This window comes from Penicillium canescens (genome assembly GCF_028828765.1).
Source record: "Penicillium canescens strain IBT 15451 chromosome Unknown utg000001l_segment0_segment0, whole genome shotgun sequence".
NCBI classification, from domain to species: domain Eukaryota; kingdom Fungi; phylum Ascomycota; class Eurotiomycetes; order Eurotiales; family Aspergillaceae; genus Penicillium; species Penicillium canescens.
Window position 1 is genome coordinate 1,348,073 of NW_026703963.1, and position 16,919 is coordinate 1,364,991.

General features: G+C 49.0%; 9 protein-coding genes across 9 annotated transcripts; 5 read left to right on the forward strand and 4 right to left on the reverse strand.

Moving 5' to 3' along the window:
* Positions 1–323: 323 nt before the first annotated feature.
* Positions 324–1,628, forward strand: N7446_000502 (Gfo/Idh/MocA family oxidoreductase; the record flags this gene model as incomplete). Its single annotated transcript, XM_058509269.1, has 1 exon — positions 324–1,628. One exon carries the CDS (start codon positions 324–326, stop codon positions 1,626–1,628), a length of 1,305 nt encoding a protein of 434 aa, XP_058378248.1.
* A 773-nt stretch (positions 1,629–2,401) lies between these two features.
* On the forward strand, positions 2,402–4,202 carry N7446_000503 (uncharacterized protein; the record flags this gene model as incomplete). The annotated part of the gene is made up of 4 exons (XM_058509270.1): positions 2,402–2,634; positions 2,703–3,624; positions 3,692–3,912; positions 3,971–4,202. 4 exons carry the CDS (start codon positions 2,402–2,404, stop codon positions 4,200–4,202), a joined length of 1,608 nt encoding a protein of 535 aa, XP_058378249.1.
* Positions 4,203–4,749: 547 nt separating this feature from the next.
* On the reverse strand, positions 4,750–6,139 carry N7446_000504 (uncharacterized protein; the record flags this gene model as incomplete). Its single annotated transcript, XM_058509271.1, has 3 exons — positions 4,750–5,574; positions 5,634–5,857; positions 5,911–6,139. The coding sequence occupies 3 exons, from the start codon at positions 6,137–6,139 to the stop codon at positions 4,750–4,752; spliced, it is 1,278 nt and encodes a 425-aa protein (XP_058378250.1).
* Positions 6,140–7,537: 1,398 nt separating this feature from the next.
* N7446_000505 (uncharacterized protein) lies at positions 7,538–8,866 on the forward strand (the record flags this gene model as incomplete). Its single annotated transcript, XM_058509272.1, has 6 exons — positions 7,538–7,675; positions 7,734–8,066; positions 8,314–8,327; positions 8,380–8,479; positions 8,544–8,741; positions 8,795–8,866. 6 exons carry the CDS (start codon positions 7,538–7,540, stop codon positions 8,864–8,866), a joined length of 855 nt encoding a protein of 284 aa, XP_058378251.1.
* A 250-nt stretch (positions 8,867–9,116) lies between these two features.
* On the reverse strand, positions 9,117–10,064 carry N7446_000506 (copper chaperone CCS1; the record flags this gene model as incomplete). The annotated part of the gene is made up of 4 exons (XM_058509273.1): positions 9,117–9,646; positions 9,725–9,859; positions 9,919–9,991; positions 10,047–10,064. The coding sequence occupies 4 exons, from the start codon at positions 10,062–10,064 to the stop codon at positions 9,117–9,119; spliced, it is 756 nt and encodes a 251-aa protein (XP_058378252.1).
* Positions 10,065–10,319: 255 nt separating this feature from the next.
* On the forward strand, positions 10,320–11,810 carry N7446_000507 (uncharacterized protein; the record flags this gene model as incomplete). Its single annotated transcript, XM_058509274.1, has 2 exons — positions 10,320–10,876; positions 10,946–11,810. The coding sequence occupies 2 exons, from the start codon at positions 10,320–10,322 to the stop codon at positions 11,808–11,810; spliced, it is 1,422 nt and encodes a 473-aa protein (XP_058378253.1).
* A 272-nt stretch (positions 11,811–12,082) lies between these two features.
* Positions 12,083–14,419, reverse strand: N7446_000508 (uncharacterized protein; the record flags this gene model as incomplete). The annotated part of the gene is made up of 3 exons (XM_058509275.1): positions 12,083–12,658; positions 12,712–14,284; positions 14,334–14,419. The coding sequence occupies 3 exons, from the start codon at positions 14,417–14,419 to the stop codon at positions 12,083–12,085; spliced, it is 2,235 nt and encodes a 744-aa protein (XP_058378254.1).
* Positions 14,420–14,703: 284 nt separating this feature from the next.
* N7446_000509 (uncharacterized protein) lies at positions 14,704–15,847 on the forward strand (the record flags this gene model as incomplete). Its single annotated transcript, XM_058509276.1, has 4 exons — positions 14,704–14,826; positions 14,881–15,059; positions 15,136–15,537; positions 15,590–15,847. Exons 1-4 carry the CDS (start codon positions 14,781–14,783, stop codon positions 15,845–15,847), a joined length of 885 nt encoding a protein of 294 aa, XP_058378255.1. The 5' UTR covers positions 14,704–14,780.
* A 487-nt stretch (positions 15,848–16,334) lies between these two features.
* On the reverse strand, positions 16,335–16,876 carry N7446_000510 (uncharacterized protein; the record flags this gene model as incomplete). The annotated part of the gene is given in 2 exon segments (XM_058509277.1): positions 16,335–16,466; positions 16,481–16,876. 2 exon segments carry the CDS (start codon positions 16,874–16,876, stop codon positions 16,335–16,337), a joined length of 528 nt encoding a protein of 175 aa, XP_058378256.1.
* Positions 16,877–16,919: the final 43 nt, after the last annotated feature.

The window sequence follows — 16,919 nt, forward strand, 5'->3', positions numbered from 1 at the left end:
ATACAAGCTTGTCTTGTGACTGAATACCCTGGACACATTTATCCCACCAATTATACAGTATCCCGAGTCGAAGAGAAGCCCGACTGTCCCAGTATGGGTATGATTCTCAGTCAGGCTGGAATAACTGTGAACAAACCCAGGCACCTTCCCCGCTTCCCCTCCTTTTGAAGAGAAAGCTATATCTTAATTAACATGGGGAACTGTGGCTGTATTTCGTCTTATAACTAGTTGTCTTTACTTCTACGCTTGCAAGGGTATACATTGACCAAACAACCAGAACCGAGTACCGCAATATAAGCAAATATTCAACGCGCCTTGTCATCATGGGAGACATCGTATCACCCACAAAGAAGCGGTACGCCCTGGTAGGCACCGGAGGAAGAGCAGGTCTCTTCTACACGACCATTGCGAAGGACTATAGCAAGACAAGTGTCCTAGTAGCGCTTTGCGATACCAATCAGACCCGATTAAACTATGCGAAGTCCAAAATCGAAGCCCTAGGCCACGAGCAAGTCCCAACCTACCTAGCCGCAGACTTCGACAAAATGATCAAAGAAACAAAGCCAGACGAAGTGATCGTCACAACAATCGACAGAACCCACCACACCTACATCGTCCGCGCGATGGAACTCGGCTGCAACGTGATAACCGAAAAACCAATGACAATCGACGTCCCCCAATGCAAAGAAATCCTCTCTGCAGTCGACCGCACCAACCAGCGAGTCAGAGTAACATTCAACTACCGCTACGCACCACACAACACGAAGATCTTCGAGGTAATCCGCTCAGGAGCAATTGGAACAGTGACAAGCATCCACTTCGAATGGATGCTTAACACATCCCACGGCGCGGACTATTTCCGGCGCTGGCATCGCGATGCTCGGAATAGTGGTGGTCTTCTTGTCCACAAGTCGACGCATCATTTCGATCTGATCAATTTCTGGCTGCAGTCTCGACCGAAGACTGTCTATGCTCAAGGCGATCTCAAATTCTATGGCAAGAAGAATGCTGAGGATCGGGGTATCACACAGTTCTACTCGAGGGCTCATGGCAGTGATGTGGCTAAGGATGACCCATTCGCTCTCCATCTCGACCAGAACCAGCAGCTTAAAGCTCTCTACCTGGATGCCGAGCATGAAGATGGATATTTCCGTGATCAGAGCGTCTTTGGTGATGGCATCAGTATTGAAGATACGATGAATGTGCTTGTTAGGTATGAGAATGATGCCGTCTTGACGTATTCACTCACGGCATATGCGCCCTGGGAGGGCTTCCGCGTGAGCTTCAATGGAACAGGTGGTAGATTGGAGGCGGAGATTGTTGAGAGCAGTTACGTGAACTCTGGCGGAGAACAAGCTAAGGAAGGTGCTGCTGAAAGTATCACGCTCTTGTTGCGGCCGCTGTTCCAGGAACCGCGGAAGGTTGAGATTGTGCAAGGGGCGGGTGGCCATGGAGGTGGTGATAATGTTTTGCTGCGTGATCTATTTGGGGATGTTGAGCCTGATGAGTATATGAGGGCTGCTAGCCATATTGATGGGGCTGCCTCTATTCTGACGGGTGTTGCTGCGAATCGGTCTATTCGAACTGGGCAGGTTGTTACTGTTAGTGATATTCTTGGTCTGCCTTGAAGTGGGTGGATTTTTTTTTGGATAGATACATGGGTAGCTATCCAAATTGATCACATAGAATAGTTTAAATTGAACAAATTCCACATGACGAAGCGTCCTAGTTTGAGATATCAAATAAAGCCGTACATTATCACACTCGACTCTTTCACTTTTTAACAGACCAATCTACAAGGTTCCTCCCCAACCCCGCAATGATCGACTGATCCGGGTAAATCGGGGTAAAGCCAAGCGAGAAAAGACGGGGAAAACCCTATCCCCGCTTGTATACAGCCTCAACGAAATTGCGGGGAAGTGCCAAGACCTGTGAATTCACGTATCAAGCTCAAGTCTTGAGTACATAGCAAGGGATGATACAGTCTTCCCATCGCGTGGAAAAGAGTGTCTCACATTCTGAGCTCGCCCCGTCTAACAATGGCCAGACCATCCATGCCATTTACAACATTCCACCGCATGATAAACCTCAGCAGCTTCCAAGTTATGGGTGTCGGACCATCACATACGGGCAAGCTCATCCTTGACCCACCGGTGATAGGTGCAAAAACTGCATTAAACGCTAATATTGTACCGCCACGCCTTTAGCTTGGCATTGGTGGTGCATGGATCTAACAACTCACGTTCCCAATTCCTCAATCTAATGGCCCAGTAGCAAGCGGGAAGAGCTAAATTCAAAGAAAAACGGAAGATGCAAAGTAGCCAAGGCTTCGTTGGCCATCCATGATTCAAATAGCTTGTATTTCCCATGCTCCCCAACCCCCTGTAGCAATCCGCCCACTATGACTATCTCCACACAGGACGAGATTTCCCCAGTACAGAATCAGGAACAGAACCATCATCCTACACGAGCAACGCGCTCAAAGGCTGTTGAGTTCCTGAAAAACCATGCTAACGAGGAGACTTCATTTACGTATGAGGAGGAGAAGGCTGTTCTCCGCCGCATTGATAAGCGTGTCCTGCTTCTCCTGCTATGGGCGTATTTCTTTCAACAACTGGACAAAAGCACTCTGGGGTATCGAAAAGCCACTCATGATCTGTGTGAGCTACCAATCGCTAACCGTTATACGCTCAAACCTCCAGTTATGTCTCTATCTTCGGCATCTCCGAGGATGCCCACCTAGTCGGCAAGCAATACTCCTGGCTCGGATCAATCCTATACCTCGCCCAGCTAGTAATGCAACCCCTTGTGGCCCTAATTCTCGTCAAACTCCCAAGCGGAAAAGTTCTCGCCAGCGCCATTTTCCTCTGGGGCTCAGCACTGACAATCATGGCGGCCTGCACAGACTTCCCATCTTTGTTAGGACTACGCTTCGTCCTCGGATCATTCGAATCCTTCATTGCCCCATGCTGTGTCGCTATAACACAGATGTGGTGGCGTCGAAGCGAACAAACACTGCGCACGAGTTACTGGAGTGCCATGAACGGCGTCACTGCAGTCATTGGCAGTCTCGTTACTTACGGCCTTGGACATGTCCATAGTCATACCCTATACCGGTACCAGACTATCTTCATGTTTTGTGGATTGTTGACGGTTGCTTATTCGTTCCTTGTTTTCTGGCTTATGCCTGATTCGCCTATGGAAGCTAAATGCTTGAGTGACCGAGAGAGGGTTATTGCTACAGAACGGTTGCGCGCGAATCAGATGGGTATTTCCACTCAGGAATGGCGGTGGGACCATGTGAGAGAGGTTGCCCTTGATCTCAAGACTTGGATCTGGTTTATTGCTACGATTGCTATCTCGATTGCAAGTGGTGGAATCTCGACGTTCGGTTCCCTTATTGTCAAGTCATTCGGATTTACCAGCTTCCAGAGCATATTATTCAACATTCCTTTCGGTGTCATTCAGGTTCTCGCTATCTTGATTACCGGATGGCTAGCCACCTTGACTCAACGCAAAGGCCTCGTGATCGCGGGCGTTAGTGTCTTGCCTACTATCGGAACAATCTTGATGCTCACGGTCCCGCGGAAACAGAAGGGCGTCCTGCTATTTGGCTACTATCTGGTAAGCCCTAATCGGTCCCATCAGCCTTCAACATATGAAGATCTGTCCCTAACCCAGACTATAACAGGTTTCCACATTGGCCTCTATCACCCCACTGCTATATGCATGGTCAGCACAGAACACCGCAGGTGAAACCAAAAAGAAATGTACTTCCGGCATGGTATTCATCTCCATGTGTGCTGGCAACGTGATCGGACCGCTCCTCTACTCTACCGAAGATGCCCCATTATACCGAACAGGTCTCATCGCCAACCTCGCCATGTTTGTGACAGTCGGAGCTGTCTGCGGGTATGTTATTACGACCCTATTCATATTCAAGTATACCGTTTGCTAATTCTGTTTATAGGCTCACGCCGTTCTACCTTATGATCCTTAACAAGAAGCATGAAAAGCGACGTCTGGAACTTGGAAAGACAGGGCCTGTAGCTGACATGTCTATGCTTGGGAAAGATCAATTAAAGAACAGTAAAGCGGTCGAAGTGGAGGATATTCGGGATCAGAAGCTCTCCGTGGAAGAGGATAATGGTCTTCATGATATGACGGATCTGAAGAACGAGGACTTTGTCTATGTTTACTAGGAACTGGGTTTCTGGACGGAAATTTAGCAATTCATCAATATATAGCCTGTGTAGCTTTATACTGGGTTAACAATTATACAACAAGGGTCATACTTGCGTATACAGTGCCAATGGTGAAGTATTAAACTGTCTCCACACGAAATCCAGCCTCGAGGTGTGTGCACTGTTTCATGCATTGTTCTCGCTCTACATTGGGCTTTCTTTTTTCCTCTTTTTTGTCCATATGCGAGTGCCTCGAAGAATAGTTATCTAAAAATGGGGCCTAATCATGTAAATTATATACAAGTGGGAGTGTGAAAGGACTTAGGGCCTGTGACTGTATTCATATTTTCTCTATGTCTAGAGTCTTTACCTTTCAAGTTTAATGACCTGAGGTGTTTGTTCCAGGCATATCAGCCACAGAATTACAACTCACACATGGGCACATTGGTACCGGGACAAATTTGGAAATCATTTGAGGTAAGAGTTTCCATTGCTTTGGCTAATAATACAGGTCAGCTCGCGATCCTCTCCCAAACAATATTTCGAGTGTTCTCTCAGTCCCTTCTCATGAATGTCGCACTCTCTTTCTTCCTCGTTCCTCCTCCGCTGAAGATGTGGTGAGGCTCGGCAGATCATCTGGGGTCCAGTTTTCATTGTTCGGATCGTTCGAGTCCATCTCATCTTCGATGCTATCACGAACCACGTCCGATGGGGTCTCCTGCTTCACCTCAGGTTCCTTCTCTTCTTCTGATATATCATCAAAGACTTCACTATTTGGGAATTCCGCTGCGCCACTTAGAGCCAGAACCCGAGTCAAACACCATTGCAGCTCGAGAAGTGCCATGGATGGCAATGGATTGTTCTTAGGGTCCTCTGTGGTAATGGTGATGATGTCTCCCGAGCAAACCTCTTTGTTTGTTTCGTAGTTCCACAATTTTGCTCTGTTGGGGGCACCGCTGAGATTTGATGGGTAGACTGGCGGGTCCGTCAATCTAAGTCTCGGGTTGTGCACAACTGGAAGCCAAAAGAATCGCAGCGTCATCTTCTTTTCATCCTCGGATACTTCGATGGGCTTCAGAGCAAATCGGGCCATCCGCCACAGTGCGTGGGCATTGGAAGAAAGGGTGATCATGCCTTCACAGGGCTGACGATATTGTGTAAGACGATCGACAGCCTGTTGCCACCCTGAGACCTTTGTCTCATTCCAGAAAAGATATATCCATCTCCAGCAAGTCATATAATACTCGAACGCACTCCCAATTTCAGGTTCCTCTTCGGTGTTATCGTTGAGATTCTTTCCCTCTCCCAGGGACCCTGCGTAGATGTATACAAGCCCAAGTGGCTCGCCGCATTTTGTCAGGATGCACTGTTCTTCATCTCTGTCAAGACACTTCTCATGGTCAATAGGTCAGAGCAGTTCATTAGTTGCTTCTTCAAGAAGAAGCTCACATTGTATTCCATGGTTCTTTTGAGGACGACATCAGCTGGAACACCATCCAAGTGTGGGACTTTTCGGACCGTAGGCCCAACTGCAACATACGAGTTTCGGGTGAGTCCACGGGATGTAGGTGGCTCAGGACAGGTGAGAGGAAGTCCCAGAGGTTTCTGCCAACCCAGCTCAAACAGCTCAGTTTCTGTTTTGCCCTTGTACCAAGTGCAGGGAGCCGTGGCCCCTATAGGATATCAGTAAGACAGTTGTCTTTGCAACTGATATGGCAGTGCTTACAGTCTTTGATGCAATCACGAAGTTGATACCCTTTATATTGACTCAGAATCTCCTGGATCTCGTAAAGACTCGATATTGACCTATCCACCATCCATTCAAGCTGCGAGATATCTGAAAGCCATACGAGCGCGTAAGTAGTCGAATCGACATCATGTTTCTTCGTGGACAGGGCCAGACGTGTGATCAGCGCCAGCCTGGTGGGATCGCTGGCCTCTGGTATGGCTTCCATGGTTGAGAGTTTTGGAAGGATGCTCGCATCGACAGAGGATATGATGTCAAAATGTAAACAAAGAGCATGACTCAAGAGGAGGAAGGACCGAATCTACTTTGATTTCAAGGTTCGGGTGCCTGCCACATTCAGGCTAGACTGGTTGGAGAGCCTCATCCTATGCATTCCTGTTAGTTCTCGTCTGACCTTTCTAGTTGCAGTATATGTAATATATACCGTTTAGTTCAAAATTATCTGGTACATATCAAGGGAAAGGGAGAGCGAAAAACAACTGAATCTCCATGCAGGCAGACAGTTGACCACCCCGTAGCAGAAAAAGACAGATATTGATCAAACATCATTCATGAAAGTCAAACAGAACATACTTGTGAAAAATAACATAACGGGGTAGCTGCATCTTCTTGAGGTCAAAATTAACGTCTCACTTTCGAACCACCACACATGCATGTCATTCATGTCTGTATTTTTTCCACGCTCGTGATACTGCACAAGAAATCACAATTTTACATTATGCCGCACAGCCGTCATACCTTTATTTGCTGTTTAAAGAAAAAGCAAACTGTGTGGAACGAAAGGACTAGTGCAGTCTCTGAAAATATATAATGGCAACATAAGAGCCCACTGCAACATTAGAAATATTTGTCCCTGAAATTGCCTCAACCCTCAGAATACTATTTACTCTTTGATCATGGAAACCATCAACGAGGCACAGAGCCAATCTGCCGATGATTGCAGTATATCAGTCCTGCCTTCCGTGATGAGGAATTCTGCACTTCATCAGTTCCAATCGGAGATATTCCTGAACATTTTCTCTACCTATCACAAAATTGGAAGACTTCAGATACACAACATCAGTCGGATGTCCGAGCGTGTACCCGCGGAAATAAACGGATTCACCGTCTTGGATACTCTACTGAAGCCAAGATTCGGGGGTGGGCCGTTCGAAAAGTCCTTCGCAGCAGTTCCCTTATCATTCAACGTCTACAAGACACATGCTGACCAATTGCAGCTGGACCGTGACGGAAATCGTCTTTGCATCGGGTCTCGATCTAGCACTCGCGGATCTCAAATCAGTATCATCAATCACCCAGCCGATTGTCATGGCGTGTGCTTTGGTCAATAATGTGTATAGTTTAGACCTGGACATTCAATCAACCTGGATCAAAGGTGTCATATGAAAAACAGTGTGTAGAATTTGATGAAAGAGCTCAGTCTCACAATGCAACAGGCCATGGAACTGCCGGCCAGTCAGAAGATTCTTCCCTTGGAGCAAGTGCTTTTCGAGAAATGGCAGAAGAACTTACTCGAAAAACAAGCTTCGAAGGACTTGCGACGATATGTACTCTGGCAATTGGCTTTGGAGTGCTACCTGCCCTCGATTTAACAACTTATCTCTCAATGCTTCCATTGGAGCTTGTCTTTGAAAACCCGACAGCTCCCTGCGCTACACTGCTATCAACGGCCCGGCCCATCTCTCAGTCAGCTGGTCGTGGCGCTATGGGCGAGGGAAAATTGACAAACGACCCTGATACCAACGTCTGTGCTACCACCTTTTTGAACACATGTCATAGGATTTTATTAACGGGAATTCTAGGTGGATACTTCCTATCGATCCATGCCTTCCAGAAACCTCGCAGTTATTATCATCAACGCATCAAAGCCATGGCTCAAGGCAACCGAAGCGTCAATCATTCAAATCACGAGGATCATGCGCCATTTCTTCGACAGCTCTTTGATGCTGGATGCTATTCAAAACCACTCGACAACGCGTCACGGCTTCCCAGATGGACATGAAATATTTGTAATTTTACAGATGAGCAACGTCGCCAGCTATGTATTTGTCCTTGTTTTCGAAGAGTTCTTCAAGCTTCAGAATGAAACTTTAAGCCAACATCACAACATTTATTGGTTCATTCTTGGACTGCCTGTTAGTTCATTGTCCAGTATGTGGCTAACTATGTGATCTAGGCGAGCTGAAAAAAATTACACGTTGGCCAGAGTCTTGATCTTCACTGGAGCCACTCTGGTAAATGTCCGACTGCCGAAGAGTATCTTAATATGGTCCATCTGAGTAAGTTTGCCCTCCTTCAATGCATGCCAAATAAACATCTTGCCGAGAATGCGAGCAGAGGCTGGTGGAAATATCTGCTTGCTTATCCATATGATTTATGCAGAGCACACGTTCCAGGTTAGTTGGCCTGTATCATGAGAAAGATTCAAGAGCTCTAAACACCTCACAGTGCCATCAACCGCGACAAATTGATCGAAATGGTGATTCTCACTGCTCAGTACATGCAAATTCAAGATGACTATGTGGACACTGCAACGTCAACTGCAATGGTGAGTATAAATGTTGAATTGTGCGGCATGTTCCAGGGCAATTCATACCAACCAAATATTCCAGATCTACGAAAAAGCTGTCTATGGCCAGGATCTGGATGAAGGGAAGTTCTCTTTTCCAGTCATCCATATGTTCTCGCAGTCTTCCAAACGTCAGTTGCTCGAAGCCATCTTCACTGAAAGATTGCGACAAGGGACGATGCCAATGGCACATAAACGACTCCTTTGGGATGAGATGGCGAGCGTGGGCAGCGCAAGTATTGTAGGGGAATCGTGGAAGACATCAGAGCCAAAGTCCTTACCGGATTTGGGAAGATCGAGAAACAACTTGGAGAGAAGAAATACAACTTCCGATTGATTTTGGAATTCCTCTCGGTGGAGAATTAGTGATGATGCCTGGGTTGGGGAAATGATTTCCTTGTTGTATTTAAGATTGAAGATTGAGATTGAAGAATAAATCATACTCTGCCATTCATGATCATATCTGTGTTATGGCATCCATAACGAAACTCTGTGTATCTCACCGGGTATGAAAATATCTCGCTACATGTCCAAAATTCAGCAAGCAGCAATCACCATAGACCACCAGTAAACACCACACCATTTTTGCTGATGGAACTCTACCAAAATCCCACATTCAAGCCATACCCTTAACAACCTGCTCCCGTCTTTCTTGCCAAACATTCTTACCGGAGCAAGAGCAAACCATCTTATCATTATCCCAGACACCAGCACTGCGCGCAATAACACCAACAAGGGTATTCGGATCCTCGCGCGAGAACGGACCCTCGGCGTTCTTGGACACAACCATACTCCTACCAATCAATTCCCAAATAGCAACAGGCCGGTCCAAGAATACACTGCCGCGCCCCTTCTCATCAACATCCACATTTCCGAAGATACCGCGGGGTTCTTTGGGCGGTTGAGCAGCGGTCTCAGAGCCTAGAACCTTCGCCTTGACAGCCTCCCAGAGACCACCGGTTGACTCCGCACCCCGTGAGATATCTCCTGCTTCGCGGATAGTAGCAACGTATTTGCCTGGCGAGAGGCCGTTAATTGTCAAGTCGACGAGAGTCATATTCGAGGAGACCTGGACCATACGGGCCAGGCCGCGGATCTTGTCCGAGACGCTGGAGGAGTGGGTTTCGAGGATGCAGACAGCGGAGCCTGTTTAGGTATATGTGTGAGCCAACGTATTTCAGAAATCTGACATAGACAATGGCCTTGAACTACGGGGGTCCGTACTGTTTGTAGTGCCGCTGCCGCGGAGGATAGCATCTCGGCCGGTGCTTTCAATGGCGGAGACGATGGAGCTGGGAGGGGCGGTGCCTTCGATGAAGACTAGTTGGTCCTTGAGATTTGCGTCTACCTTATTGATGCCTGTCGAGAGGTCAGACCGGAGGAAGGCGGATTAGGGCCAGTTTCCGAGGGATGACTACCTTCCAGATTATACAGGGAGCTGGAAATGGACTTGACGCAGCCCTCGCAGGTCATAGGGACCGCAAAGGTCGTCTATAATTCAGCACCGCATCAGTATGGGACCTGTTGAGTCACTGCGCAAACAGACCTGGAATGGTTCGATCATGGCGGGGAAGGGAGAGTAGATTTCCGACGTCGGTGGCAGGTATTGGGGGAGGTGTGCACAGCTGGAAAAGCACAGTAACAAGAAGAAAAGAGAGATCCGAAGATATATTCACAGCGAAGTGCTACCGCATGTTGTACTTAAATCGCAAGGCGGGGCGCAATTCGGATTTCAAAGCGAAGGAACTCGGCCCATTTCTGATCTCAAACGTCATTCCGGAATCTTCCCCTACCGCACTCCCCCGTCGCGCCGGCGAAAATGGCCTCCAAATCGAGATGGGCAAACGACGACCCTGAGACCGAAGCAATTATCGCGCAACAAAAACGCGAAAAAGAAGAAAAGCGACGCGCTAAGGCGGAGAAACAGCGGAAGCTCGACGAAGCCAGCAAAGCTCAACAAGCTCGGCAGAATGCCAACAACGCACAAAGCCCCAATGGCGAGTCCGGGCCTCCGATGAAACGACGGAGACTTTCGAATGACCAGGCCACTGCTTCGAGCGATGCGGAGGTAGCGACGATCGAAAAGGAACAGAAGCAGTCGAGCCTCTTACGTTTCCCGGTTGGAGAATGGGGGCCCTGCAGACATGTGGACAACTTCGAGAGATTGAACCATATCGAAGAGGGCTCTTATGGATGGGTGTCGCGCGCGAAGGATATCTCCACGGGCGAAGTCGTTGCGCTGAAGAAACTGAAGCTGGATAACGCGCCGGACGGGTTCCCAGTCACAGGACTGCGGGAGATTCAAACGCTGATGGAGGCGCGACATGCGAATGTCGTTTATCTGCGCGAGGTGGTGATGGGAAATAAGCTGGATGAGTGAGTTCTCCTGTAGCAAATCTACGTCGGCGACCAAAACAAAATATGCTAATCAACTACTCTCAATAGGGTCTTCCTGGTAATGGACTTCCTCGAACACGACCTCAAAGCTCTCCTAGATGAAATGCGCGAACCATTCCTCCCATCGGAAATCAAAACCGTTCTCTTGCAGGTCGTAGGTGGCCTCGAATTCCTACATTCACAGTGGATCATGCACCGCGACCTGAAAACCTCCAACCTATTAATGAACAACCGTGGCGAAATCAAAATCGCCGACTTTGGCATGGCCCGCTACTATGGTGATCCACCACCCAAACTGACACAGCTGGTCGTGACACTCTGGTACCGAGCACCGGAGCTGCTTCTCGGCGCAGACAAGTACGGCACCGAAATCGACATGTGGAGCATTGGCTGTATCTTCGGCGAGCTACTCACCAAGGAACCTCTCTTGCAGGGCAAGAACGAAGTCGATCAGGTATCCAAGATCTTCGCACTGACCGGCCCGCCAAACTCGCAGACATGGCCGGGTTTCCGCTCACTGCCTAATGCCAAATCGCTGCGGCTGCCGTCGACGTCGGCTGCCTCCTCTGCTGGTAATCCGCCTCTGTTGCCTCGGTCTCGGTTCCCTTATCTTACGAATTCCGGGTTGGGTCTTTTATCCGGGCTGTTGGCGTTGAATCCTTCTTCGCGTCCTACCGCGCAGCAGTGTCTTGCGCATCCGTACTTCCGGGAAGATCCACGGCCGAAGCCGAAGGAGATGTTCCCTACTTTCCCTTCGAAGGCTGGTATGGAGAAACGGAGGCGTCATCATACGCCTGAAGCTCCGAAGCGGGGCCAGGAAGCACCCGAGCTGGACTTTGCGGGTGTGTTTGGTGGTGCTCCTGGTGGAGATACGGGTGAAGCAGGTGCAGGATTTACTCTTCGGTTGGGATAGTCTGATTTCGCTATCTAGTGACCAAGAGTTGAACAAACAATAACGAACATTTGGCCACTGCCCATCATTTGACCGCGATATGTGGTGGCTAGAGGCAACTTGAAGGAATGAATTCCTGCCTCGAAACTCCATGTCGACTTCCAAAATATTTAAGAATACAGTATACCATGAAATGGATAGAGGGTAATAAATAACAACATTGAATCGGCAGTCCTCTTTCAAAAGCTCAAATGAAACGTATCAACGAACGACTTCCACCAACCCTTCTCGCTCTACCAATGGGCGTGACTCGGCTGTCCACGATATTCAATATCATACATCTCCGATTCATCTTCGTCGTAATCCAAGCCTGCTCCATGAGCACCGTGCGATGCGAGCTGCACAGACATGTTTGATGGGTACATAACCTCAGTCATCTCTCGAGTCTGAATGGAAGAATTCAAATCCAAACTTGAACGACTATGAGCATTGCCATCACTGGTCGCCTGGCGGGAAGACTTTAGTGGCTGGTTGCCCCCATCATGGTAGTGAGTGCTACTTTTCCCGTCGACGAGGTAGTATCCGTTTGCACCTACCGGGATCGGGAAGATAACTTCACTGCCAATCGGTGACCATTGATCACTTGACATCGATGTCATCGATGTGACTTCGGTCGATGTATATTCTGGCGATGTACTCTCGTCGGCGTAGAGGCGCGGATACTCAAGGCTATCGTATAGGGATTGGGATATGTCACGCCCTTGCTCCGCAGCGGAGGTCCAGTCCAGAGAGCTTCGGTTCTGGTGATCGAATGCAGGCTCTCGGTAGCTTGTACGTCTTGACAGGTCCAGATTGGGTCTCTCGATATCCTACCCTAGTCAGTCGGAATAGCATGTCTGGATGTCCATTGCGTGATACTTACAGACGACGGGGACATATGAAGGCCAAATGATTGCCGACTCCCCGCATTTGCCACGTTTGTCGAGGGCATTTCATGAGACAAAACTTCGTCAATGGTATTGGGAGAATGTGCGGGCTCTAGCGGTCCATTGTCAAAGTGTTGACGATCCAGATCTTCAGCAAAGGATGGGCTTGAGTGATTGAGTGGCCGCAACTCTTCCATGCCTGAGACATCGATTATGGCGCTGGGTGTTTGCGGAGACTCCAAAATGAGGGCATCTTGATCATATTCATAATATGAAGGTGGATTACGGTATGCATCGTCTTGGGGTACGATGCATTGTGCTGAATCTGTGCGGGTTTGCGTTTGAGAAGCGGACGGTGTGCGTTCTCGCTCAGTGGCAAGGGCGACCTGGCTTTCACGAGGCTCTCTCATCCACTGCTCAAGCATCTCTTGGTAGATTCCGGGGAACGCAAATTCTACTTCGGCGGAGCATTGTCTCGATATGGGAACTGTTGCATGATTTGTCACAGTGCTCGTAGACTGTTCTCCCGTGACTCGCGACGGATAATGTCTGATGTGCTCCCCTGGGCGTGTTGTATGAGCGCTGAGATGACGGAAAATGCTGGGGGCTGTGCTCCTAGAAGATCTAGAAGACTGTCGGCTTTCTGGCTCTCTGTTTCCGCACATATTTTGTCCAACCACTAGGTATTCGCTTTCATTTAACATTGGATCTCTCTGAGCTCCATTGTCTTCCATCACTTGTTGTGCCCAAGCAGACTGAGTATCACCGAGCCCATGGGTTAACATATCGAGTTCTTGGTTGGTCGTGATTGCCATACCCCATGGTGACTCTGTCAAGTCATGAAGTGAAGGACTGGTGTTGCTGGCATGACCATCCAGCCGGTCTTCTAGATGAGCCGGCATATCTCCAGTGCTTGGGATCAGCTCTCCGGTGAGTTGATAATCAGCGCTGTCGTTGGGGCTGGAAGGGGACTCGGCCGGGTCTGTCAAAGGCGTACCTACAACAGGCATCAAATCTGGACTTTGATGGACTGTAATCGTAGGAATTGCAGTTGGAGGAATATCATAAATGCTTGTCAGTGGTCCAGGTGCAGGAGTCGGACTGTCCGATGTAACATGGGCCTGGTAAACATCCACAGCATGGGTCTCGAGGGTTGGCCATGGGGTAGCAGTTCGATATATCTCAGTGCCAAACCCCAAGTCATCTTGTGTACTCGAGTTGTAAGCTGCTGGTCGAAGACCTTGCTGCTCTCGCTCGCGCCTCAGAGCAACGGGGCTAACAAAACTTCGCAACTCAGCAGCGCCTCCAAGCTGATCGTCTTCAACAGCGGAACGGCGCAATATGCCCGATCTCAATGCCAACAGATGGGACCTTGCCCTGTGAAATGATCGTCTCGGGATGCTCTGAGCCCACTGGGTGTGCTTTCGTGATTCCGACGGATTCAGTGATCTTTGGCGATGCAACGAGAAGGATTGTGCCTGGGGATTGTGACGAGGATCCTGAGGATCGAAGACAGGGTAAAGAGCTCGCTCTTGGCAAGTTGGTTCTCCCTTTAGATCAGGGATGCAGCTTTTTCAGTTAGCAAGAGGTTCTTTGCTGTGTGGGTTCCGGTGTCTACCTGGCTCTCTTTCTCGTTGATCCGAACATCAAAGATAGTGAGAACCGCTGGCTGCGTGCAGCATTTGTCTGGATGTTGATATCCATGTTGAGATATTATGCAAAGGTAGAAGGAATGAGCTAAGAAGAAAGTTGAGACAATAGTCAAGGAAGAATAATGTAAGAGGTGACATGAGGGTCGAAAGCGCCGACGAGGAAGGAACGTCCAATGCCACCAAATTGGGTAGTTCAAAGGTTCTCTACAAAGAACTTGATCTAACTACTGATTCAGTAGCAATGTTAATGATATTGTACAAGACACAAGAGCAGTACACCATACTTGATGTGGAGATATAGTTCGGCTCGGCCCCAAATAGCTTTCGCGATCGGCCCCAAGCTTCTTTTCTCCCCTACCTCCACTTCAGCTCTGCAACCCTTCTCATTCCTTTAATTCTCCGGATTATTCAACATGGCAAACAAAAAGCCTGTCTCCTTTGACGATATTATTCTGGCCGGTAATTTCTGCACCTTTCCGCTTATCCCCACGGAACTCTGACCCTTTCCGACAGATCGCGAGAAGAACCAGAAGAAGAAACTCGAGGACCTCGCAAACCAACTACTCGGAAAGAACCGACGGAGAAGCGCGCCCGCGTCGGGATCTGGCTCTGGCTCTGGCGCCAACAGAGGACAGAACAAAACACAGAATGCGAAGCCTGGAAGCTTAGCCAGCAGGATCGGAGTAGCCAAGGTAGGCGCAACCCCCGTCCGCCGCCATAACGCCACCGAAATGAAAAAACAAGGTCTGACAATCTGTCCACATTCAGCGCTCTGCGTCCGCGACCGTGAACCCCAACAAGAACAAACCAGCCCCCGCCACAAACACCGGCAGACAACGCGGAAACACAGGAAGAAACGATCGCGTAAACTCAGAACAGGTCTGGAATGCCATCCGGGCAGGCAACAGCCAAGCGAATGTCCGGTCGGCTAAACAGGGCCGGGCATCCGGGAACATATCCATTAAGGGCGCTTCGGGGCCATTTGTTGTGGTAGGAAGGAACTTTGCGCCTGGCACAACCGCTGCCGACATTCAGTCTGCTCTCGAACCTACAACTGGACCCATGCTCAGCTGCAGGATAGTGGCCAGCCACCCGAGTGTCGTTGCGGAGTTTGCATTTGCAGAGAAGCAGACTGCTGAGTTGGTGATCGCAAACTTCCATAACCAGAGGGTAACGCTCCTTTCGCCCTTGGACTCAAAGCCAATGCTAACATGTCTTACAGGCCGATGGCAGACTCCTCACTATGAGCCTCAAACCCGCCAATGCTGGATCCACGGCTCAAGATCCCTTCACTGCGCTTCGAGCACAGGCTGACCAAGAACGACTCCGCGCTCGCCGAGGTGCCGGCCACCAGAGCGATTTGCTAGCGCCACAGGGGACTTCGCGATCTGGTCTCTACAGCGATGAAATGGTGGTCGATACACCGCAGCAGACTAACAAGGGCAACCAGAACCAGAACCGTCGGAAAGGACGACGTTAAGTACTGATTTGCAACAATAACACTTGGATTTGACCATAGTTACTGGCGCAAGGAGCTTCATCACACGGGATGGTCACAGGGCTATGCTTGTCGCTGAAATGTGATGAAATGTATGATATTATTAACAGTAGTCGATTCATGCACCTTTTTGCACAACTCAGAGCACAATTGCTGCTGCAAATAGCGGCGAACCCAATACAAACAGTTCATTCATATCCATAACAGGCTTAAGCCGTGTACTCTTGACTTTGGTCCGTAGAGTGGCTGAGTTCTTCAGCCCATAGCGGTTCGTTGTGGCTGACCATGAGCACATGATAGAAGCCAGCCCTAAGGACATCCTCGGATGGGATGAGGAGCATCCACAGGTCGGAATTCCGTATTTGAAAGCAATCATTACCTCCAACAACGTGCTATATACCCCGCATGCTATCAAGAGACGAACTGCTAACAGAACAAAGCACACCAGACCCAACAACCAACATTATCTCTACCGAATACTCTCAACAAACCCACCCACAGGTCTATACCACGACTCCTCCGCAGAAAGCCAAAGAGGCAATCGTTTCCACTCCTCGCCAGCCCTCTCAATCCAAACCGTGGACATATTCACCAACGAAACCTAAAGCACATCACCATGATCTTACTATCCCCACACATCCCCGCATTGGCCAGCATGCCCAGCTTGGTCAGAATGTGAACCTGCTTAATATTCGTATTCTGGAACTCAAGTTTAGCTACGATGGCACCGGGACCAGGCATCCAGTTAAAGATGAGGTTTTCCGTCACGCTGTTGAGGAAATCGGCGGTGCAGCCAATACGAGGAAGAACTTCATACCATAGAACACTGGCATACTCGGCCAAGTTGGCTTGAACCCGCTTTATGTTGTTCATCTTCAGGATGCAAGGCCAAGAAACATAGTTGAAGATCGGGCCACCCACATACATGGCGTCCGGGGGATCTTCTTTATCTGGAACAAATGGTAATCGGGTACGAGCAGCTTCGAGGTAGCAATATGCCCAACTAGGCATCGTTCCGCAAATTGTCAAGTTGTCTAAGAAGGTCAAACCGGTC